We start from the raw sequence: 24,856 nt of genomic DNA, 5'->3' as shown, positions 1-24,856 counted from the left end.
AGTGCATGTGTAATCATTAGCTTCTTGTCAAAATCAGCTGTGTCCTTCGCCACAGTGAACACAAACAAAAACAAATGGTGAAGGGAAATATAAAGGAGCCTGTGTGCATTGAGGACTTGAGACAGGCGTCTACTGCTAGGAGAGGTGACCATTTTTGTAGATGCTGTTGAGCAGTTTTTGGACTGATCATCAATCTCAAAATTACATATCTAATTGTAGATATGTTGGGTTAAATTAACCCAGAAAACATTTATATTTGTCCCAGCAATGGGTTAAAACAACCCAGCATAGGTTAAATAACTACCCATCGGGTTGGGTTCATGAATGTTTGAGCCAACTCTGGGGTGAAAAAATTTATCCATATTATTCCCTGTGTAGTGTAGGATAATATCATAAAAATATCATAGACTTTTAATCACACGTGCTAAACTGTTCACTTTAAGTGCTTATATCTTCTGTATGGGAATGTTGATTCATACCAAAATGCTTTAACACATGAAAACGTCTCGGGTTATGTATGTAACTGTTGTTCCCTGAGAAGGGAACGAGACGCTGTCTCCCTTGCCATACTTCCTGCATCCCTGTAACGTCGTCTTTGGCAATATTATAGATAGCGATATATTTCCTGGCTCCCGCTTCACCCTGTCTTCGTCGTTAAGCCTCACCATTGATTGAATTTGATATACGCATTAAGACACACTTACCCCTGGAGGAGTCACCAAAGTGTCACCGCAGTGACACAGCGTGAGTTCCCTCGAAAGGGAACTATAACAATGTATCTTAAAAGGTAACACAATGTAATCTTGATCTCACTTGAAATGTGTCCCCATATTTAATCCTTGAATTTGAGGGTATTGGACCTGTAAAGTCCTTGAAAGGTCCTTGAATTTGAAGTTAACTAAGGTGTGGGAACCCTGAAACATACATTACTGCCAAATACATTTCAACAAGAAGAGTTACTCATTTCAATCCAAGCTATGCTAGTTAACTATCTTGGCTGTCTTTTTTGAACTATGAAACAAAAATGTAAATCTGAAACACTGAACGGTGTCACACTTAGCCTTGAACAAATTTAAAATCTGTTTTCCAACGCAATCATCTTTGTAAGACATCTGATAGGTGCTACAAATAATGTCATAACTTCTACTCTAAAGTTTTTAAAGTTGTAAACTATGCAGAATTAGTCAAGCACTTTTATTTTAAGCAAATTTTGCATTCTTACAATACAATGGCAGAAGCACAAATAATATCCCAATTCAAGTCTGTTTGCTGTTGTTTATTGATAAAGAATGTTTGGTCTCTACCTGAAACGATTGTAGTCTTTGGTAAGGAGATGGCCTTGGAGCACAAAGACAGGTCTCCGGAAACAATCTGTGAAGGATTTGTCATTGTTTCTTCTGAAAGGTGCTGGCTTCATTTTTGTGCTTTGCATAATTAGTTATTACCGAGTACGAGAATACCAGGCAGTTTTTGAAACGAGCACTAAAGTTAAATCAGAGTTGGATATTGTAGATATTCCCATTGTGCAAAAAGGATGCAGACATGCTTTTTGCATTTGCATTGTCAACCTGTACCGCAGTGCGGTAGCCATACATTTTGTACCCAGCCCGTCTCGCACACTGAAGTATATTTCCCGAAAATTATACGGATGCGTTTTCCTATTGATTGTATCGGTTTTATGCGGCATCCTGGTTATCCTATTATGATGGGGTTTTTTTCCCGCTATTGTACAATAGGCGGGTGTATCATTCATAGAGCAGCTCTTTTCTTCTTTTGTGAAAGGAGAGCTGCCTTTAAATTACTTCCTCTGAAGTTAAAAGGCTTTGCGGCTAATCAGCCTATTATTCTCCACTAATAGATGACCAGTAATTGCAACTAATAAGTTATTACTCACCTATACACATATTCTAATAGCATGTATTTAGGGAACAATTTCTTCAATAGAGCGAAACAGAATAAAAAAGGAGAGGAAAGGAGTCTATTCACTGGTCAGAAAAGAGGTGTAAAAAAGGCCTCTTACAAAAGATGCTTAAAAGGCTACCTGTAGCATGTTCTTTTTCCATTGGTAGGATTAATATGTAATCTCATTCAGACACACTGAAACCCAGACGTCATCTTAAGAACAGAGTCCGGGCCTTTGTTTGCTCCTCTCACTTGAGGAGTCTGAGCAATTAAATCAGTGTGTTTGTAATGATGGACATTGAGCTGTGGCAGTGAGATGTCCACTATCATTTGGGGAGGGGTGTTTAGGTGAGCTTGGATGTATGGTAATATGTTCAGTCATTCACCCTTTCAAAAACTGACATTTAGATTAACCATCTAGGGAAAATTTCCCAGATCGGGTTTAGGCTAATACAGGACTAGGCCTTATTTATATTAGGTCATTTGAGAAGTTTTTACAAACATACCTTTACAAAAAACGCTACAGGTGTGCATCTTGTTAAAATTAGTCAGGACAAGGTGTTTTTAAATTACAGCAGCTCAAAATAGCATTTTAGTCTGGGACTAGAATAAGCCCTGTCCTTACCGTATAGACGGTTTCATTGGACGCTCGTGTCATGACGTAATTGCGCGTCTGGTCGGAACTTAACTTCCGGTGTCTGTTTGTTTAATGGTCTGAGTTGCTAAACTGAACTCTTGAACAAATACCTCGTCGAAAATAACAAATGTTTTGGTTTTCTAGGTAATCTGTGTGTTGTTTATTTTGCTTGTTATACAAGTAAACTACTTTAAATGGACTTTGTTGTTATGTATTCTTCGTGGAGTTTACCTGAAGTTACGTGTTTTTCACGAAAGCCGCTTGTTTATGTTGTTACTGCTGAAACTGTCTATAGACAACCATGTGAACGGTACAAGCAGTGGAGATGTTGATGTATCTGCTTCTTGGCCTTCTGAGCGAGTTACATTTTATGTTGAGATTTTCATTGTAATGTGATTAAAAAACGCCCTGTTTTCGATCAGGAGCATAACGTTTTTTTTGATATCCTACAACCTTAAATTTAAATAGAATCTTGCTTCAGTTTTTTGTAAGCACAGTGATTCCATATTGAATTTTATTGAACTTGTCTTTGGAAAAGTCCCAAAAAGTCAGGCCTGCAATTTAGCCTGCCGAACATAGTGAGAGCATTTCAAAGGCGGTTAGACCAAAGGATCGTTCGGCCTTTTCAACCAGCAATAACAAACCCAGCACCAGACATCCAATAAAAAGACTTCCACTTCATTTAAAGGTAATTAATATTCTCTGTCACCCTGCCTGGTTTCTTTGGAGTGGCAGGTTGGGGCACGCCCCCCTGCACTGTAATGGAGTTGACTGGTTAACTTTGTGTTTGTGGTGTATGAGCCGCTGCCCGGGTGAGTGCGCTGAAGCACAACCTGACACTCAGCTTAGATCTGTGTGAATAGACCTGTCTCATAGCCCACTGCACTCCAATAGATCTCTCTGTCTGTCACTCGCTTGCTTTTCTCACTCACTTTTTTAAATTCAGCCATTTTATGTTTTCTTGTGTACGAACCTACAAAACTTTTATTAAAATTAATTTGCAAAGAAAAAGTTTTAATCTAAACTTTGTGTCTCTAAATTTTAATGCAAAACATTTGAGTTGACAGATTTTAACAGTAAAATTAAAAACATGACAAAATGAAGCTCTGACGTTTGTGGATCAAATCAGATCTGATGAGCTGTGTTTTTGTCCTGACAAGACCTAGACAGGAGTTCAGTCCTTCTAATGATAAAATATATACCTTAAATGCAGTCTAAGCTTTTGATTTAAGCATCTAAAAAGCATTTATAAATGTAACACAAAGCTAAAGTAGCATTCAATGAAAAGTGATTCATTTAAATTGGATTATAATTGCTGGTACATTAGCAGCCTACCTGTTTATTAGACTGAATATAATGAGGAAATCAATAGAACGCATTTAGCCCAGCTTTAGCTGTACTTTGACAGAGAGCATGGCCACAAGTAAATACATTTCCATTAAACACTTTTGTGCTCGTGGGTAAGGTGAGGGTTTGGTGCACATAATTAAAATGTAAAGCGTCTATAGAAAAGTCAATAAGGTAAAGAAAACTGTAGAGATGTTTACTGTGTAGCATGTTCTTGTAGCTCAATTACTTTGCGTTAGTAGCGCAAAAGGTCATGCACATACTAATAAACCACAGACCTTTTCATGCATTGAATGTCGCTTTGGATAAAAGCATCTGCCAAATACATGAATGTAATGTAAATGAAAGCCTTTCAATGAGAACTCAAAATGTATGACATTATTTGAAGAGTTTGGTTTCAAAACGCAATAAATCCATTTTGACTAATTTCGGTAAAAATGTGTTTTCTATAAAGTGACAAGATGAAAACAACTATTTCTGTTACAAACTTTCACATAGCATTAAATATTCAAATCCATAATTTGATTTTTAAAGATTTATTATAAAAACTGATTATTTTTTCAGCAAAATGCAATAATTCCATGTCAAGTTTTTTTTTTCAAAATGCTATAAATCTATGAAACAATATATAAATGTGCATTCATCTTTGCCATTTGTTTATTCATTAAGTTGACTAGTGCTATACACTGATTAAAAAAATAAACATTAATGGCATTAATCAAAACACTTACTTTGTCATATTAAGAACACTGTCATTGCTGCTGTCATCCTTGGGACGTAGTCGCTGAACTTTTTTGACAGTGATCAGCTGTAAAATGTTTTGGTCCTGCTTGATTTTCGTTGACTTCGAGTAAAATAAGGGACAGTTTTTCATAAGATCCCCTGGGGTCAATGTGTTAGCATGACAGAAGCTTGATGCTGTATGGTAAGAACAAGCAACAGCCGTCATTTTTTCGTTTCCCGAGTGCCTCTCACGTAAATTACTAGATTTTGATGGCTTACGTTTCTTCCTAGCCACAGAAAACCATCACAGGTTTATCAATGCCAACCAAAGTATTATTTTGTTTTTGTTTGTTTGTTGATCACGAAGTACAAAGTAGATGAGGAAAACTAGGATTCCGTGAACGTTCCGCCATTATTGTTTACAATGCGTGAAATGGTGCGCTGTGATTTGTTGAGCGGATTTATTGCATTCTGCAGAGAAGGAGGACTGGCGTTTATGGCCTTTTGGGAAAAAGGGAGAAAAGATGACAGAATAACATGGTGGATATTGGATTTTTAATACTGACCAGATACAATACAGATTTTGGCGGTAACTATTTTAAAAAAAAATCGTTTATCGCGTTTTGGAATCAAACTTTTCATTTGTAGCCTTACTGTAGTGTAGGTAAGGCATGACACAGATTTTTTTAATGTACATAATTATATTTGTTGATTTTTAACTTTTTTTTAGAAAGATGTGCAACCTATCATGCAGCTTTAAAGGAATAGTCTACTCATTTTCAATATTAAAATATGTTATTACCTTAACTAAGAACTGTTGAATCATCCCTCTGTCATCTGTGTGTGTGCACGTAAGCCCTGGAGCGCGCTGCGACGCTACGATAGCATTTAGCTTAGCCCCATTCATTCAATGGTACCATTTAGAGATAAAGTTAGAAGTGACCAAACACATCAACGTTTTTCCTATTTAAGACGAGTAGTTATACGAGCAAGTTTGGTGGTACAAAATAAAACATAGCGCTTTTCTAAGCGGATTTAAAAGAGTAACTATATTTTATGGCGTAATAGCACTTATGGGAGTACTTCGACTCGCCTGAAAAGTCCGCTCCCCTTCTCACTCTCATAATGGGAGAGGGAAGGTGTTACTGCGCCGAGTCGAAGTACTCCCAAAAGTGCTATTACGCCATAAAATATAGTTCCTCTTTTAAATCCGCTTAGAAAAGCGCTATGTTTTATTTTGTACCACCAAACTTGCTCGTATAACTACTCGTCTTAAATAGGAAAAACGTTGATGTGTTTGGTCACTTCTAACTTTATCTCTAAATGGTACCATTGAATGAATGGGGCTAAGCTAAATGCTATCGTAGCGTCGCAGCGCGCTCCAGCGCTTACGTGCACACACACAGATGATAGAGGGATGATTCAACAGTTCTTAGTTAAGGTAATAACATATTTTAATATTGAAAATGAGTAGACTATTCCTTTAATCACTCTAATTTGTATACAACACACTACATTTACATATCCAAATTGACTAACAGGATATTCATTCTGTGCATTTAATTAGTAGGTGTTCTTAGGATCGAACCCAAAACAGCTGAGCTACAGTTCACTATGCACCCCTCATAGCACCTTTTCTTCATCACAGTAATTATCTATATGCAGTATGCTTCGGCCACACAATACCTGCTAAGGTTTCATGATTGTGGCCCAGAAGACCCTCTCATTGTGGCCTACATCAAACAGGGGTATAGGGGAAAGGGCCAAAGCCTGACCTCATTTGCAGCTGAATGTGAGAGCCGGGTCTGTGAGACGGAGCTGTGATTAGCATGTTTTTATTTGTGCAGGCCAGAGAATGATGAAGAGGATACCAACAGAACACAGCTGCAGGTACCGCAGTCTCATCATGATCACCACAGATAAGGTTGTGATAGAGCAACTGGATCTAAACTCGGTTGATCTGTGAATGGTGTGCTCCTGTATTTGAATCATTTTAGATTAGAGATGTATGTAAGGTAAAGTATCAGATTTTTTAGGTTATTGCTGAGATGGCAAGACTTGAGCTGTGCCGTTCTACGTGCGCGTTTGCTATCGTGATTTCATTGAGCCATTTGCTTGTTTCTTGCTAGGACAACTATTGAAGGCCATCATCACCAGACTAGAATGCACAATGGCATCGTCACAATTATTACAGTGAGTTTAGGTTTACACTGTAAAAAGTGAAAAATTGGATCAACTTAAAAAATACTTCAAGTGGTAACATCTAACAAAAAAAAATCAAATTTAATTTTTTACCTAAAGTGACATTTTAAAGGACAACACCACAGTTTTTTCAATATTTTACTATGTTCTTCCTATGTTCTTTAGAAGCCACCAAACACTTCCATGTTTTCCCTATTTAAAGACTGTTACATGAGTAGTTACATTAGTAAGTATGGTGGCACAAAATAAAACGTTTTACGTGGAAAAAAATGAGAACTATATTGTATGGCGGAAGAGCACTTAGTTTGCAGCACTTTGACCTGGATGCGCAGTAACATCATCACTCCTGACCACTCCCCCTTTCGTTCAAACTTCCGTCAATATTACTGCACCCGAGGTCAAAGTGCTGCAAACTAAGTCCTCTTCCGCCATATAATGTAGTTCTCAATTTTCTCCGCTTAAAAAATCTTGTTTTATTTTGTGCCACCATACTTACTCGTGTAACTACTCATGTAACAGTCTTTAAATAGGGAAAACATGTAAGTGTTTGGTGGCTTCTAAATTCATCCCTGTTTGGATCCTAAAGAATGAATGGGGCTAGGCTAAATGCTAACACATTCACAACGCGCTATACAAGGATTAAGTGCACGCACTGAACAAAGATAGATATGTACCAACTCGTCCAAGCTGAGGCAAGAACACAGCAAAATATTGAAAAACTGTGGTGTTTTCCTTTTAAGTAGATTTTTTTTAAAGTTGATCCAGCTTTTCACTTTTTACAGTGTACCACAAATTTTAATGTGCATTGCTCCCTTCTCACGGCCCAGTGACATAACAGAGGAACTTAATGCGGCGCTGTGATGGAGACATCTCAAACAGGACCTTGATAATTGGCATTGTATTAGAGAAGAAAACTGGATCTGATGGATCTCTATTGGTGTGAATGGGTGAAAGAAGGTCAGTGACCTTCAAGGACAAGAACTGTGGGTTACTGACCACTACCACTAAACACAATAAGCCGTGGTTAATAGAGTAGTACAAGACAACCAGAAGAGCAGATTCATTGTGTGTGTATGTGTGTGTGTTTCCATGTTAAATCCTTCATGTCCATGTCCTTCACTTGGATGTGGCGACCAGCTGTGTGTGTGTGTTCTACCTGTGCTCCTCCTCTGGTTTACCTGCTCGAGGAATACAGACTATCAACTTCAAACCCTGAGAGCTGTCACATCCACTCTCATGTACGCACACCATAAACAATAACCTCAGATCAAGAGGGATGCCAGGAGAGAGAAAAAAATTGTTCTGCTCTTCTGACGGATGTATCTTCAGGTTGTTGCTGTACAGTTTATGGTACTTTTGTATCTTTTTTTGTTCAGTGCACTTGCGGTCTTTATTGGCAAAGAACGTTGGAATGGTTTAGACATAAGCATAAGATAAAGAAAAATGAGTGGGAGAGAATTTTTAGTTTTATTCGTTTCATTGCCTTTTACAGGCATTATTGTGAAAGGACACTACACTGGTAGTTCTAGCAAAAGTATGCGCTTACACCAGTTTAATTTTGAATAGGGCTGCACAATATACAATTTTAGCATCGACATCGCAATGTGTGCATCTACAATAGTCACATCGCAGAACACATAGAGCATTTCTTTCAAAAGTATAACTATTTTGAATTCCTTTACCAGTGTTTATATGAGAACGGTTTCAAACGTCTGAGAGAAATCACAGATGTATAAGGAAATGCAAGACATAACTTGATTTTTCCTAGGAACAATGAGCGAATGGTGCATTACTGTCTCCACACGTTATGCAATGATATGAGAAAGTACTTTATCCTCGAAAAATTACATTAACTTAAATCATTATGGATAAAGGCTTAAAGTTATTAAAGGGTCAAAGGGGATGAGATTGCGTGTAATATTCATAATAGGATGTGGAAATGCTTTGCAGGAGACACTTGTCCTTGCAGGTGACAAGGCATCCAGGTGATGTTGGTGGTTTTATGCAGTACTGACTGAGCTTGTATGTGTGTCTGTTTGATGAATGTCTTTGTGTCTGTGTGCTGTGATTTTAATAAGCTACAGAAGATACAACTCTAATGGCTAAATTAAGACAAGGGAACCTTGCAGGCAAGATTACAATTAGACAGAAGAAATGTAGAATAAAGAACGAACATAAGAAGGATTATAAATGTGACTGTGTCTGAAACCTGACAAATGTTGCCTTTTTAGCAAGAATACAAAGAACTCATCAGAATTTGTACGTATTTAACGAGTTGTCTGTTTTGTATAAATAACATCTGATTATCATTAAAAATAAACAATAACGAAACCTCCCCATAACCCCAATGGGATGGGGCAAAGGCAAATCATACAAAAATGTACGAATGCTGTCGTACGAATTAGCCACATTATATGAATTGCTATGAGATAGCATTAGGACATCAAGGCTAAGATGCTTTTCATATCCCACAATCCTTTGTTCATGGTTTGATGGAAATAGTACAGGCAACATGATCTCACGGAAAGTCATGTTATAGTCACAAAAAAATGTGATTAATTAATTTATTTGTGTTCATGGCACGAAATTCAGCTTTTTTTGTGGCTTGAGCACAAATGTCTTTTTCGTGTCACCAGCACAAATTTCTATAAATAGTTTTTCATGTCCGTGGCGCAACTTTCTTTTTCTTGTCATTTTATGTATTGTTTTCTCATTTTTTAAATCACTGTCGCTTGGGGTTAGATTTGGGTTTTGGGTTAGGATGAACTTTTATGTATTGGTTTCTACATGTTTTTTTTTTTGCTTTTAAAACTATTCTCACCTGGAGTTGGGGTTAGAGTTGGAGTTTGGGTTAGGATGTCTAAAAATGTAACAGAAAGTAATTCTAATCCCAACCCCAAGAGACAATGGTAAGGAAATAAGAGAAAACAATGAGAAAACAATACATAAAATGAAACGAAAAAGAAAGTCATGCAACGGACATGAAAAACTATTTATAGAAATGTATGCGACTGACATGAAAAAGACATTTGTGCTCAAGGCACAAAAATAAGGTGAATTCCGTGCCATGGACACGAATAAATAAATAAAAAATGTGCGTGACTATAACACAACTTTCCGGGAGATCAGTCTGGTACAGGAGGTAACCTTAATACAGAGATGCTGTCTGTTATTTCATTGACTGACTGGGTATTAGGGCTGGGCAAAAAAAAAAGATTTTTCGTGAATCGTGTTTTTTACATGGTCGATTCAAAATTGATTCTCAAAGCCCACAAATCTATTTTTTTCATATTTATTTCCGCAAACATTGAATGTAAGATTAACGTTAATCTAATTACTAGTCTTCTCCACTAGATGTCACCCTCTTTTTTTCCTTGCGCGATGTTACCAAGGAGCGAGAGGCGAGCCTGTCATTCATTCATTCATTCAGTCTTTATTCTAATATATTCTAATATAATATAATATTCTATATAATCTATACTCATTGAGTTGAATCGAAAATCGAGTATAAAAATCGGGCCAAGAATCGGAATTGAATCGAGAATCGAATTCGAATCGATTTGATAGCTTGTGAGTCGAAATTGAATCGATCTGGAACATCTGAATCGATACCTACTGGGTATATGCCTTGGTTTTAGCCACAACCTGTGTGTACTTAAAGCACTGTATAGAAGCAAAAGGAAGTGAGTTAAAAATTGTATGTTTGAGGTAAAGATTATCTGCTCTCATTTTATTCGAGCATACCATCGAGTTTAGCCAGCAAAACAGCTCCACACCCAACGCTTTCCCCCATTGGCATAGAATGGCCATTATTTCCTTATGGGAGCATATTCTAATCCTGATAGGCACTGACATCCTGGTTGCCTTAGAAACGAGTGGATGTCTTACCCCAAACTAGATCTGTCTCCAGCATCCCTGCACATCACAAACAGAAAGCGTGGCATGTGCCTGGAACCCTATAGATGTTTCACCAGCACACAGACTCTCTTGCGGACAAAGACGTGCGATCAAACAAAAGCTTTAGAAACCTAACCAAGGCTCTGTGCTCTTAAGCTTCTAACTGTCTCTCACTGCGTTTTATCAATTGCTTTTAAACATTCAGTCAGGCTCAGAAAAGGCAAACTGTTTTCTCTGTTTTTATCTAGACTCAAGGTTGTCTCTTGAGCGCAAGCTTTAGTTTTCAAATCAGGTCTGTTGGGTACTTCTGTTTTCTTAGTAGCAGTGAAATTCAATCAAAACTTATTACATCTTCTAAAATAGGCGCGACATTGTACGGTTCACACTTTAACTCGGAGAGCTTTTCTTGCCCACGTTATGGGCATTAATTTAATAAAGGGGTCAGTGACATGACATGCGTATTTTTGTGTCCGGGGCATTGTGTACTGTAAAAATAACATTATACATTTATGACGTGTCACTTTATTCTATAAAACCTACTTAGCTTAAATACATTTTCAGTATTTTTTATAATAAAAACTGATTTTTTATTTGATATCTGAAACTTGTAAAATGGCAGGTGGGGCACTGTCCATACAAATTAACAGTTAAACTTTTCCCATAACACATGTTTCTATCTCATGTTAATCTTATAGTAGTATAACATGCTTCATATCTCTGAAGAGTCTTAGTTTTAACCCCACTAAAGCAAGGCTTACCCTGATTCTAAGCAGGGTTTAGAACGGAGATTACCCAGGGTTTAGTGCAGTATGAAAAGCTAGAGTTAATATGTAAAAATGTAAATCAATAATCACAAGTAAGTATTTGTGTTCTTCGTTTTAGATAATAGTGTGATAACTTACCCGCCGATGGGGCAAATTGGCACAAGTGAACATTCTCTATTCAACAGTCTACAACTCCGTAATGAGATAAGATATGAAAATGTAACGAATATAACATATGTGCCCAAAACTTCCTTCTTTCATTTGGTATGAGATATATACCATTGTGATGTATGGTACTTACAGTGTAAAAAGTGTGACACTCTCCCCTACTTTAATATAAGTAGGCTAGTAGACTTACTGTGTCAAGTGGTACAATCAATATTAAACTTAAAAAAGCTATTTTATCAAGCATTTTAATTATATTAAAAAGTATATTTATGAATTTAATATCACAGGCAAAAGATTATACCAGCATCCAAGTAAAAGTCTATTAAAGCAACACTATGTAGTTTCCATGTAAAAATGACTTACAGCTCCCCCATGTGGTTGAAAAGCACAACAGTGCCTGGTATCAGACACTCTTCTGCAGGCAGGGGGAGGGGTGGGGCTGTGTGCTCTACCCTCCACCGCCACTTTCAGAGTGTGCTTGTAGCAGCTAGGAGGTTGCTCAGGTTGCAGCAACAGTACAATTCGTCCAGTTAAAAGTTGTTCTAACACTGAAATAATTTTAGAGACATTATTTAAAGGTAAAAAACTACATAGTGTTGCTTTAAATGTAAATTCGTTGCAGAGGTCAGGTGGTGCAACCAGAAAGTCAAAGGGTGCAACTGCTATGAATGCCCCTAAGAAATTAAAAAGCATTAATAATTAAATAATTTTATTATATCTTAATTATTAGCTTAATAAAATTATTTAATTATTAATGCTTTTATATTATATATATACATGTATATATATATGTATATATATATATATATATTAGTTCTTAAATTTATTCTCAAGTTTTAAAGTAAAGTTGTTTTACACTTTCAAACTATTCTCAGAATTATAATTTTAAGTGCCACTATCAAATAAACAAACAACCAGCATGACAAATGGAACGCATTAAAACGTATCTGGCAAATTGGTTATACCATCTGACATTTATTTGAATGGCAATATCAAAAATATTGTAAAATATCATTAAATGTACTGAAATGTTCAATAAACAAACTTTTTAAACATATTGTTAAAAAATACTGTACATGCATTTTTAAAAGATTATGTAAAAATACGTTTTAGGTGCTTGTTTTGTCATTGACCCAAAGCTATTCAGTCTGTGATGCTTGTGGAAACAAATGCACGCATGCAAAATGCACTAAACCATTGAACCTGTTTTCATTTCTCCTCTCCTCTGTCGCTTACTTGTCTTTAAGCACGCATGGCACATCACTGTTTCAAGGATATACTATAGCGCAAGTAACTCTTTTATAGCTGTCAAAAGTGTTTATTTGCTGCTCTCGATTTGCCCAAGAATTATTTCTTTTTTACACCGCACTTTGGTATTCTGATGAAGCAAGCATGTGGAATGAGAGCAAGTTGAATGGGGATTGAAGAATGTTTCAAAGATGAATCAGAAGTGGTTACAGATGAGATGTTGTTAACCAGAATCGCAGCTAATCATCATGCTTTCAAACTAAAGTGCAGAACATTTTAAAGTGCAGGCACCTTTGATTAGAAACCAATCCTGTGTTCTCCACATATATGGGTAAAGTCATGGGAATGCTGTGAATTTGCTTCAGGATATCTGCTTTGTTATGTCTTGCAGGCTCTGTGAGCGAACGTAATGTCTTTCAAACAAGTGATAGATTGTCACATGGTATTTTGTGATGTGTATGCCTAGCATTTTGTGGCTCATATACAACACAGACATACAGCAAATCTTTAAATAATAAATCCCACTGACATAATTGAAAGCCTCTATAATGGATTAAAGTGCACAGGGCACACAGTGGGTAAGCATATTGTTGATGTTTTTATTTCTTAATGTCAAAAAGGGATGAACCCAGCCCATTGGGTTGTAATTTAACCTATGCTGGGTTGTTTCAATAAAATAACTCAGTATTTTTTAGAGTGTGTACTTTCAAAACTGGCATCAGATGGTAAAAAGAATAATTGAAGGCAACCTGGTGCTTTATTTTTTTATGTTTACAGCTTGGTACAGTTGTTATAAATTTATGGTATCGGTTCAGATTATAATAAGAGCAGATGTTTTCATTAGAGAGCCACATAACTCCAGCATGTTTGCGTAGGTCATTAATATAAAATTCTTCAATTCTCACATACTTTGCATGCCATTTAACAGATGTATGTTGCTTTATAGTGCAAGTTACACACTTTGCTTGATGGAGTTTAAGTTTGTATTTGATGTGTTAAAGGTTTGCCATAGCTCTGTCCAGAATGTGTGAAAAGCCAAGTCTCTTTTTCAATCAATCTTTCTGGTGCATGTAAAAAACGGCACTAATTGATTTGAACACTGGTGCGGGTGGGTGAGTTGGGGGTTAATGGGGAGGAGTTGAGCAGGTCATCATTCAACCAGCTCCAAAAGTTTTCAATTTTAACACTAAAATGAGCAAGTGAACAAATTGTGAAAGTGAGACGTTTGTCAAGTAATGCAACCCATTCTCGAAATGTGGCCTCTGCATAGCACATCCCAGTGGTGCAGGCAGGTACAGTGCCGGGGAGCAGTTGGGGTTAAGGTGCCTTGCTCAAGGGCACCACAGTTGCAACCTACCAGCCGTGAGTCTTAAACTGGTGACTTTCGGATTACAAGCTCGACTCTCTAACAACTAGGCCACGACAATACTTATAAAAACTTTCACAAAACCTTTATCCAGTGTAATCCTGCACAAAAGTATTCATTTACATAATACTAATTACACAAAGGTGAACAATACCCTTTAATTTGATCCACAATACCCGGATAAAAGCATAAAGGACACAAAAAATTATTGGTCATAGACTGCTGCCATAACATTCTGTTTAGTGTTGCCAGTACCTTGAAAACACAGAGGCAACGACTGGTAACAACCTAGAACTGAAAAAGAAAGTCACATTTGTTTGTCCACAGTGTGAAGAGAGCCAAGGCGTTTTCACAGAGAACACGATGAATGCACCATATCAAGGACAAACCAATGCAGAGACCCAGAGAATGGAATAATAAAAAAATAATACTGTGTGGATAGAGGCGGCTGTTTTTTTTTAAATCATCCTCCAAATCCTCATATCCTAACAGTAGGTATTTCTGTATATATATATATATATATATATATATATATATATATATATATATATATATATATATATATATATACACATACATACATGCATATATATACATATATATTATTATTTATTTACATGTTGCATTGGCTAAAACGTGTCAGCCAAATGTGTAAATGTTAAAAATATATTGACAGTGACAAATAATAACGAAAGTTACTACGTGTCTGTTTTTATCCTGTCTATTTTGTCTCGGGTGGCTGAGAAATGCCTAAGCAAACAAATACTACTATCAGTGAATTCAGTTCATTTCAGCGGGTTTAAAACGGATGTGTTAAAAACAACAAAATCAGTGTTTTGGGACAATGCGTTGTCCCAAAATATACCCATTTCTTTGTTATTATTGGAACATCACATTTTGTGTTACTTTAAACAACTTGTGCTGTCACTTTTATTTATTTTTACACAAATTTGCACGAAATGACACACAATGTGTTAAATATCATACACATAGCCTAATTAGTGTTATCATGCCGATTTGGATTTTTATTATTTTTGTATCTGTCGTTAAAAATATTCATAAATGTTAGAAAATCATTGTTCAGATGCAAATTCATTTAAAATATTATAATGTTTTTTTTACATTTTTAATTAAATCTTAACATGAAAAAAGGTTTTAAATCTTAACATGAAAAAAGGTTGCGCATAGTCATCAGTTATTAATTCCGCGTATTTCTTACATATTATTATTTTGTAACCACCTTAAACGACATTCTAACATTGAAGTATTTCATTCAAAATGTGTTGTTTTGCGTCACATGCCAGGTTTTCAGGCTTCACCTGTCTGCCAAATCTTCTCAGGTAGCACCACTGTCTTCGCGAGACGATTTACTGCCGCGTGCATGCTGCTACCCTGAAAATATCACCCCGCAGCTTCCTCCACATGGATATAGGTACGTAATTTCGTGAGACTGGCTAGTATAATCTTAGTCGGATTAACACATCAATGATCAAAACTTGAATTCTTTTTATTTAAATTTTATTTCAAACGGACAATGAAAGAAATTTGGGTTTGTTGAGGAATATAATCATAAACATTATTTATTCATTAATAAACAAAACAACCCACAGCTCTCACTTAACAGTTATTTATGTGATAATTACATTTTTACAATTTTGTTTATCTAAATAAACACATTTTTTGAAACACCATATTTATTGATGATAGGTGCCCGCTTTTTTGCAAATACAATTTTACAAAATGAGTTCAATGCTAAAAAGTGCGAATTTGACAGGTAATTATTATTTGTTGTGTTTTATAGGAATAGTCAGACAACATATAAATAAATGAAGCAAAGTTGGTATATACCTTATTTTAATGCCAATAACCTGTCTTTATAAAGTGCAGCTCCACAATGGGGGTGCTGAAATCCAATAAACGATTACATTATGGGAATAAATTCACAAGTGTCTCTTTATCAGAATTCATATTTAATTTAATGGAATTTAATTTACCATGTGTTGCTTTTCTGCGTCTTTTCTTGTTTCTTCTTTTAATAAAATTATAAAATAAACAATTTCACCTAATTTCACAATCATTATGTACATGCATAATTTATCTACGTATAAGAGCTAAATCTATTTCAATTTAATTAGTCCATTAATCGTTGTTTTTACTCGATTCCTGGTCGCTCTGATCATCTGTAAAACAAACGTCGACGTCGCTGTCATTGTCGCTTTTTTGTTCACCATCTTCAAAGACATCTTCCATCTTGTCATCGGATTTTTTTATAGATTGACCTGGATGCCTTGATTTGACGTGTCTCTCCAAATCGCGCCTGCGCACCAGCACCTTCCCGCAGAACTCGCACCTGTATGGAGTGTTTCCTTCCGCGTGCAGTCGGATGTGTTTGTTGAGATTGCTGGGATCACCAAAGGGCCTAAAACAGACTTTACATTTGAGAGGTTTGTAACCTGTATGAGTCCTCATGTGAATTTTTAGTCCGTATTTTCGAGAGTATAGTTTGCCACAGTAAAGACACAAATGTCCCTTTTTGGGTTTGCCTGAGCTTGGGTTAGATGCGGGCATGGACTCCAACCTTGAACGGTTTTTCTCTACGGAAATTTCTGACAACTGTTGCGTGTGCATTGCTATTTCTCTGTCGATGTTCGTTATTGAATTGAGATCTGGATTAAGAGCAGGTGCACCAAAATAGGAAACGGTGTCTGGATATTTAAGCAGGTTGCCAAAGTGAAATTTTAGAGGATAGTATGGCGAACTATAAAGGAGCTCTCCATTGTAAACAGTGAATGGCATGAGGGGTATGTTGCAGTCTCCATTGTATGATTTTCCCCCATCAAACTGTGGCAAAGGGAACCTCTCAAAATGAAACGCGCTCGGTAGTTGCGAGTATCTTGAAGGGGAAAGCGCAGAGTGCATGCGACTGTCTACATGTTTGAAAGCAGAGGTCTCCTCATAATGTGGCAGTAAAGGAAACCCACGGATAGTGTTTGTGCAAGGAATCACAGGCGGTGAGGTCTCAATAGGATGCGTGCACTTTGAGGGATGCACATTGGGTAAAGGTTCATTTAGGGAACGCACTGACTTGATGCTTCCTAACAGTTTACTGAAACCGATGCTGTTTGACTTCCCATGAGGCTCATCTCTTGCCACTTCAGCCGAGGAGATCTTTGAAAGTCCCATTGGTTTAAAAGCAGAACGAACCCCGGGATGAAAGCCCATACTGTTAAGTACAGATGATGTCCCACCGAGACCCACGATGTGTCCTGGGTTCCGGGCCGAGGTCACACTCATGTCAAGGGCTCTGTCCTGCTCCTCTGACCTTTTTTTCGGTAGTCCCGCTTTGTTGGCGAAGGGTGAGGTTGACAATGTCCGTTTTGCAGAATCTGACATCAAGGTGCTGTGGCCATTCCTTGGAGAAGACGAAGTATTTGGGATATCCCCAGATTTTGGAGACCTGTTGAAGTTGTCTGTGCCTCTCGCTTGCTCGTTGCTCATAAAGCTTTTGCCATTGCTTAATGCACAGTGGAAATGCACGTGAGCTTTCAGGGTGTTAGGGTATTTGAATATTCTCCAGCAATACCAGCAAATGTAGCGCTCCTCACCTGAAAGATGCAAAAGAAAAAGCCATTAAATGCCGCTCATGCTTATAAATGTTACAAATGTCTTCGTCACGTTGGCATGACACCAGAGGGGCAGTCTGGGGTCAATTATATAGATGTAATGATTTTGTAATCCGCACAACCCTGTTGTTTATTGTCACCATCAAAAGAGCAAGCGCCGGCCCAATCTGGCGTTTACAAACCAATACACTGAATAGACTTTCACTGTGTGCTTTCCCGTGGAATTGACGGCAGCTGTTGCTTGAAATCGCAAGTCGCGTAAAACAATGAAGCTGGCCCATCTGTTGACGCTGGAGAATAGGAAGCGTATGTCAAGGACCGCACCGTGCATTGGCCAGAGAGCAGCTCTCACAGTTCAGCGTCGCAAATCAGGGCAATATACATCCCACATAAAAGTTTGTATTCAGTAGCCAACAATACCTTACCCAGCCAGCTAATTTACCGTAGAGCACCTTTTTTGAATTTATTTGCTTTTGAATACATGAATATTAATGACAAGATGACATTTGTTAACCTCTTCCCCTCACTGAGCTGCATCGGCCCCAATGATTGTTTAGGAGAACAGTTTTAATTTATTAGTGAATAAACGAAATTGCCACAGGCCGGGAGTTTTGGTTCTATGATCAGTCATCAATGAATACATTAGGTATAGCCTACTCTTAAACGCTGCTCAATAATCGGAACCAATCAATGTGTGTTATAAACCAGACGACAGACTTTTCGATTTATTAAGTAAAAGCGGATAATCTGAATCATTCTCAGCTAAGCCTATTAAATTAGATTTTAATAGGATTAGCCTTGATTCTGCTGGTGGCAGTATTGGTTATAACTCCACATTTAACATTTCCTCTGCTTGGACATTTCGTTTGACATAAATTGTTTTTATTATTTGATGGGGAAAATATATTTATTTAATTATCATTTAATAAAATATTTTAAATGTTTGGATACAATTTCTACGTAGTTTTATTAAATGTAAATAAAGGCGGTATTTTTCATTTTTATGAAAAATATTTGTAAATATTACACATTTCATACCTGAACGAAATTATGATGCACGTCTTACCTTTTTCGTCATGCGTCGGAGTTGCAGTCGTAGGAATGTCAAACCATTGTGCTAGTGCGCTGGAGTACCAAACACACAATTCTTCCCCAGGATGAATTTCTCTCGGCACTCGATAGAAAATCTAAAAAAAGAAATAATATGAGGAAAATTTAATAAATAAATATATCGCAATGGTTATATAAACAAGATTTAATTAATTCGATTTTGCTGTCTGCGCTCACCTGTCCTCCAGGTAAATCGGAGACTGCCTCGAGGTTTTGTTCTTGACTGTTTCTGGCCGCTCGTATTAACCCGATCCAATCAGGAACTGGACAGCCAGACTCGTCCACAAACTCCCCTCTTAACAGGCGAATCTACAAATACAGAATTTAACATTAACATTTTAACCTTATTTAACTTAGTGTAAAGTAAATGGTCAAATTATTCAATAAAGTTACGATTTTAAAATAATATCGAATGTTATATCGAATAATATTTTTTTAAAGCTGTTTATAATATTTTATCTCATCAAAATGTTTAGTTAAAAAATTATTACAATGCTAATCCGGGACTATTGTTTGAAATATCTTGGGATGATATAATTAATGTGTAAAAGAAGGGAAAGAAGACAATATAAATATATTTTACTTTCCCTTCTTTATGCTCATTAATTATATCATCCTAAGATATTTCAAACAATAGCCCGTTAATGTGGTTTTATTCGGTCTATTAGACAATAACGATAATTTTCAAGGAACAGGCGTTATAATTGAGTTGATATGAGAAACGAATTTGAAGAGTGTCAAAGCATTTCTATTCTGTTTAAACAAATTAAAGATTAAAGCGTGACATTTGACACAGAGATTGCACCTGATGATCGCCCATAGCCCGGGGCGTTGCATTTACGCGCATCAATCACAGAATCAGACAGCGTAAAGAGCTTCAGTCTATTTACAACTTATTTATCAAAGTAAATACCATTTATATATGAATCCTATTAAATCCCCATGATTTACGGATGTTCTAAATTTAAAAACTAAAGCTATTTAATAGTTTAGATAGATATTTAAAAAAAACGAATTTAATGTAAAATAAATGGACACTTTTTATAATATTGCCTTTTTTATATAAACATTTTATTTTACATAATTAGTTTAATAACAATTTAATTGGATTAATTATTAGATTATTGTGTAATAAGCTGTCTTTCTTTTTCATAGTGCGTCTGAATAACCAGCCCGTAAGCCTTTAAAATTTTAAGAGGAGAGAAATCTCGCCCAAAAACTTAGGTCACCCTATTAAGGCGCTTAAGTTAAGGCACAGAATGACAAGTTGTCCTGCTAACATAACTCAATTGTTTCCAACCTGACAGATCAAACTAATTAATACGAGGATGCTTTATGAAGAGTGACAGGTCAACATCAGGCTTAGATATCATTTTAACCAGTATACTAAGTAAACAATAAAAATGTAGCTATAATAGCTATGCCTTTTAAAAGTTATAAAAAAAAATGTAGATAAAAATAGCTTACAGTTGTGCATAGTTATTCGAACAATTAATAAAATAAAAATAAATGAACAGGGACATTTGCAAATATTAATTTAATATTTAATAAAGGTATTTAAAAAATAACGAAATAAAAAATAAAAATGTAATGCGGACATATTTTCTGTCTGTAATATCTACATTGTATATTATTACCTTATTGTTTATTATGTAAATTAAACATATTGCTTTTTATAACTTGTGTTATATAAAATTTGTGTAATATTGATCAATAGTTAATATATTCTACTGTAAAACATAATCTACGGTTGTGCTTTATAAATAAAGTTTGACTTAAGAACTCATAATTAAGCAACTTTTATACAATAAACTTTCTTCATGGACAGTTCATAAATAAATCAAACTTGCCTTCTTTTTGACTCCAGCATCCTTGCGGTCCGAAACATACTTTCCCAGTTTGAAGATGCCCGGGACTGGTCCTATTCGCAGCCCTGCTGGGATGCTGCATTCGGCAAACACACTGATAGTGGGTGTCCGAGTCGCTTGCATGGCTGGCTCTGCGTGCGCGGCGCTATCAGAACCAGGAAGACCAAGCATGCACACTGATTGAGATGAGCAGAGAGTCTGAGATGAGGACAGACTAATATCCGCCCGCCAAGTGACGCCGTGGCGTGTGTGATACGGCTTTTCTTATGTTGCGGTAAGCTGCCCCTCAGCACATTAATGCGCAAGGGCGAGCAGCGCGCGATGAGAGAGTTGCGCTCTTTTAGCAGCTGTAGAAATGGTCACATGGAGACTTTCCCTCACACTCACACATAATGAACCGCTCCAAACGGTCAAAAGACAATAGGCCCTGCGACCTTCCCATCCCCAAAATCCAATTTGTCAAGGGCAGAGAAAAGAGAGTGCAGAATCAAAGGTCTGGCGCAACCATTAATCCTCAGCATGTGGCTTTGTCCGCCAGACAGTTCCGATATTTTAAGTGACAAATCCACTGTATAATTTCTCCATAAATTCTCTCCCCTTTTATTGTTCCTATACAAACCGGTTTTTGGAAATCAGTGACTACTTTAAATCTACTTGGCTGCATCCTTTTAGGTTTTATATACTTCAAAGCTCTTTATCCTCTCTCTGGCTGTATTGTCTGTTGCTGTTTTAACAAAAGGAGCAGGAATGTTTGGGAGACTTGTTAACTTCTATTGACTCCCGGCGTGTGCCGTGCTGGGACCGGGCAGGTACTCAACGGGAGAACCAGCAAAAAGTAACAGCTTTTAAAATAAGCACCACCTTATCATTTCACACTTTTTGACAACAGGTCATGAATCAGCAAGGCCATATTGATGAAGCATACTGCAATGAAAATTTTTTTTTTCTCTTCTTCCTCCACATAACGTGAATTCTTGTACATGACTAAAAATGTTTTTGTCAATATTTTCTCACCCAAGTTTGCTCAGTCTATACACGCGTCATTCAGTTAAAACTTTAATAATATCATAACTTTATTATATTTTATCCCGCTACTTAAATGGATATTTTATGCAAAAATAATAACACGTTTCTCAGGGTAGGCCAAAGCCAAGATTTACTAATTAAAACAAAAATCCTGTATTGCTGTTCTGACATGCGATAAACCCATTGCTTTCACCTAGGGTCCTTCGGTATCATTTGAAGTTGCATTGTTTCCAGCGGTTTTAAAACTTCATTTGACCCCTTTGATCGTGGTCCTCAATGACTGAACAGAGGGCTAGGGATAGAAACAAGAATTTGTGGGCGATAAATTTAAGCCATGAACATGTCCTGCTAACCTCTGCCCTGGCTACTCCGCGATGACACTCCGCTGTAATTAGAGATGCAGAGGTGGGATTTCTTTCTTCAGGAAAAGGTACCCCACTGGTCCTTTCGGGAGCCCTCTCTTTTGGCTGCTTAATGAGTCAAAGAGCGTGAACGACACGCGAACAATTTTTGAATAGGCGCATGGAAAGGCCGGCTGTGTGGTGGGTTATTTATTAATGTTGCCATTTGTGACTGGTTCCCATCCGCTTTGCAACAGCGGGTTCGGCCTCTACAGCGCTCACACCAGCCGGGCCGATTCTCATTCTTGTCTTGTGTCTTAAAGTCAAAGTTGTCCAGCTAATAAATTGTTCACCAAGGCGGAAACGGGGACGTTTCTATTCTGTTCTATTAACGGGGAAAAGCAGGGGTGAATCATCGTCATCCCAAAGCGCTCATTGGTGCACGGTGAGAGCGGTCAAAAAGCTCGATTTTGGGAGCAAAACCAGTGTTCAGAGCAAATGGGATGGAAAATTAAATGAAATCAAATAGCTTGAACAGTCGTATTGTTCGGTGCCTTTTAAATGGCACATTAATTACATGGTAGCGGCTTTATTTCTTAACAATATTGTGGACCCAAGCGGAGCGTTCCAGAAACTTTCTTGCGCTTCTCATCAAAGGAAAAGAGTCGAATTGTGAAGTGCTGGTCAGGTGGTGAAGACATGGTCTCAGCGTAGCACTTCGAGCTAAATGTGGGATTTGATTTAACAGGTTGCCAAATACTGAAGCATGAATATAAAGTAACACTAACTTTGTGGTTTAAAGGGATAGTGTCCCACCAGGGGATTCCATTCATGCGTCCAAACTGCGCTTGAATGCCAACGGTTCACCCCTCTATCTAAACAGTGCACAATGGCTAGGCTCCCTAAAACATTTTTTACGCCAACCATAAACGCTTTGCCATACAAAGTCCCTTAATAGACAAAACTTACTTTGTTGTTATTTTCACCCACTTATATTATCGTGTCTGTGACAGTGAAACAAAAGAAAACCAATATATTTCCATGACTTTTGGACTAAAGTAACCTATTAGGTTCAACAAGTTTTAAAAATCTTCTAAAATGTATAATTTCTTATACATATTGGATATGTATAAACAAATTTGTATATTTAAAGTTACATAAAAATAATGACTATTTTAATGCGCTTAACCTACTTGCTGTTGCTGCGGGAAAGTGCAGGGTTTACAATGGACGGACCAGCTGCGTCGCAGATAGGGGATGCGGGTGGGACATTAGTGATGCGATTGAATAGTAATTATGCTTGTATGGGAGTCCCACCAGATGACATGATTGGGATTTTAACCCAGGCTAATATTCAAAGTCGCATTAGAAAGTGGGGAGATAAGTGGCTACCGATTCGACTCTGTTCATGCGTGCTTACATTTCTAAATGCTTTCAAAAGGAAGGGGTTGCTTCGTTTCAGTATTCAAAGCCTGAACAAAGTTAGCTCTGCCTTTTGAACCGAATTTCCCCGACTTAAACTCTCTTGTCCGAGTTGAAAGGGCTCGCATAATGGGGTGTAAACTTGTCTGAATTGAAATGTTTCGGTGTACCTTATAAATTCATACCCTTTTTCACCCGAACGCGCAGGAATGAACATTCAGTCTATCCGATTCTCTCTGGTGTCGAACGCCTTTACCGCGAGCTCTATTTGCGAAGTTCATTTTTAGGCAAATGTATTCAGGGAAGGGTTTCAATGAATAGATCTGTGTGTCAGCCGGGCCTAATTGGGATTAAGGCACTAAAAACATATGCAGAAAGTGACAGAATTTCTCAGGTTTTAAAGAGCGCCAAATGTTTGGCCCTTTTGATTCTTGAAGTCATTTGAGTAGACGCTGGGAAAAAAGTTTACTGCTTACAGACAGATCATTAGTTATTCCATTGATAAAAGTCCATTCTTAATTCACTCTCTGAAACATTTTGAATAAACCGAGGGCCTGCTGTATTGACTGCTGAAGCCATTAAGATGAAGGAAATCTATCATATAATGCTGAAACATATGTGAACCTGACTGTGAAAACCCTGATTAAGTCTTGTTTTAGTGATTTACTGTTTTCTACATAAAATCCTCTACATAAATTGATATATCTTGATATTGACTATGCCAAATATTGAAATTAAAGTGAAATCATTAATTGAAATCAAACTTGCTCTTAATTTCATAATTATGAAACTAGCCTGGAATTCACAGACATGATGAATAGGTAGTAAGTAAGGTCTGGATTTTTTGCTTAATGAGAGAAATTGACTTCAAACAAGGATTAAACAGCTTCTAAATTAAACCGAGTCCTGGTCAGACATTCCATTTTCTGTACGTGTTTCAAGGCTATTTTTTAATTCAACCACATAGGAAACACAATAAATAAATAAATAATTATAGAAAAGGAAGAAAGAATAAAAACGGGAATGCATTGGATTGAAGTTTATTTCAAATTGCATTGTGAGCTGAGCACATTAATGGAAAACAAGATGCAAGTAAAGACCTGGCAGGACCTTGGATAGCTCCTGTCTTTGAAATGGTGAAGGTCAAATAGCCATTCAAGCAAATGCCGGCTAATTATATTAATAATTCACGCATGTAGCCTACTTATGAGG

The 24,856-nt window shown here is 37.0% G+C and overlaps 1 protein-coding gene and 2 long non-coding RNA genes across 3 annotated transcripts in view; 2 read left to right on the top strand and 1 right to left on the bottom strand.

Annotated features, from left to right (window-relative positions):
• Positions 1–6,587, top strand: part of LOC141367276 (uncharacterized) — a 32,445-nt gene extending 25,858 nt beyond the window's left edge. Inside the window, exon 3 of the long non-coding RNA XR_012371581.1 lies at positions 6,457–6,587. This is a non-coding gene — a long non-coding RNA (uncharacterized lncRNA). The remainder of the gene's footprint in view (positions 1–6,456) is intronic.
• Positions 6,588–15,448: 8,861 nt separating this feature from the next.
• LOC141367275 (uncharacterized) lies at positions 15,449–21,045 on the top strand. Its single transcript, XR_012371580.1, has 3 exons — positions 15,449–15,686; positions 16,528–16,698; positions 20,855–21,045. It is a non-coding gene; the product is annotated as an uncharacterized lncRNA (long non-coding RNA).
• prdm13 (PR domain containing 13) lies at positions 15,789–21,175 on the bottom strand. The gene is made up of 4 exons (XM_055210459.2): positions 20,838–21,175; positions 19,165–19,296; positions 18,944–19,064; positions 15,789–17,859 (listed from the first exon to the last, which is right to left on the bottom strand). The coding sequence occupies exons 1-4, from the start codon at positions 21,024–21,026 to the stop codon at positions 16,394–16,396; spliced, it is 1,908 nt and encodes a 635-aa protein (XP_055066434.2). The 5' UTR covers positions 21,027–21,175; the 3' UTR covers positions 15,789–16,393.
• Between the last annotated feature and the right edge of the window lie 3,681 nt (positions 21,176–24,856).

This window comes from Misgurnus anguillicaudatus, chromosome 10 (assembly GCF_027580225.2).
Source record: "Misgurnus anguillicaudatus chromosome 10, ASM2758022v2, whole genome shotgun sequence".
Taxonomy (NCBI): Eukaryota; Metazoa; Chordata; class Actinopteri; order Cypriniformes; family Cobitidae; genus Misgurnus; species Misgurnus anguillicaudatus.
The sequence above is the reverse complement of the archived record's forward strand: the minus strand, read 5'-3'. Positions and strand labels throughout refer to the sequence as shown.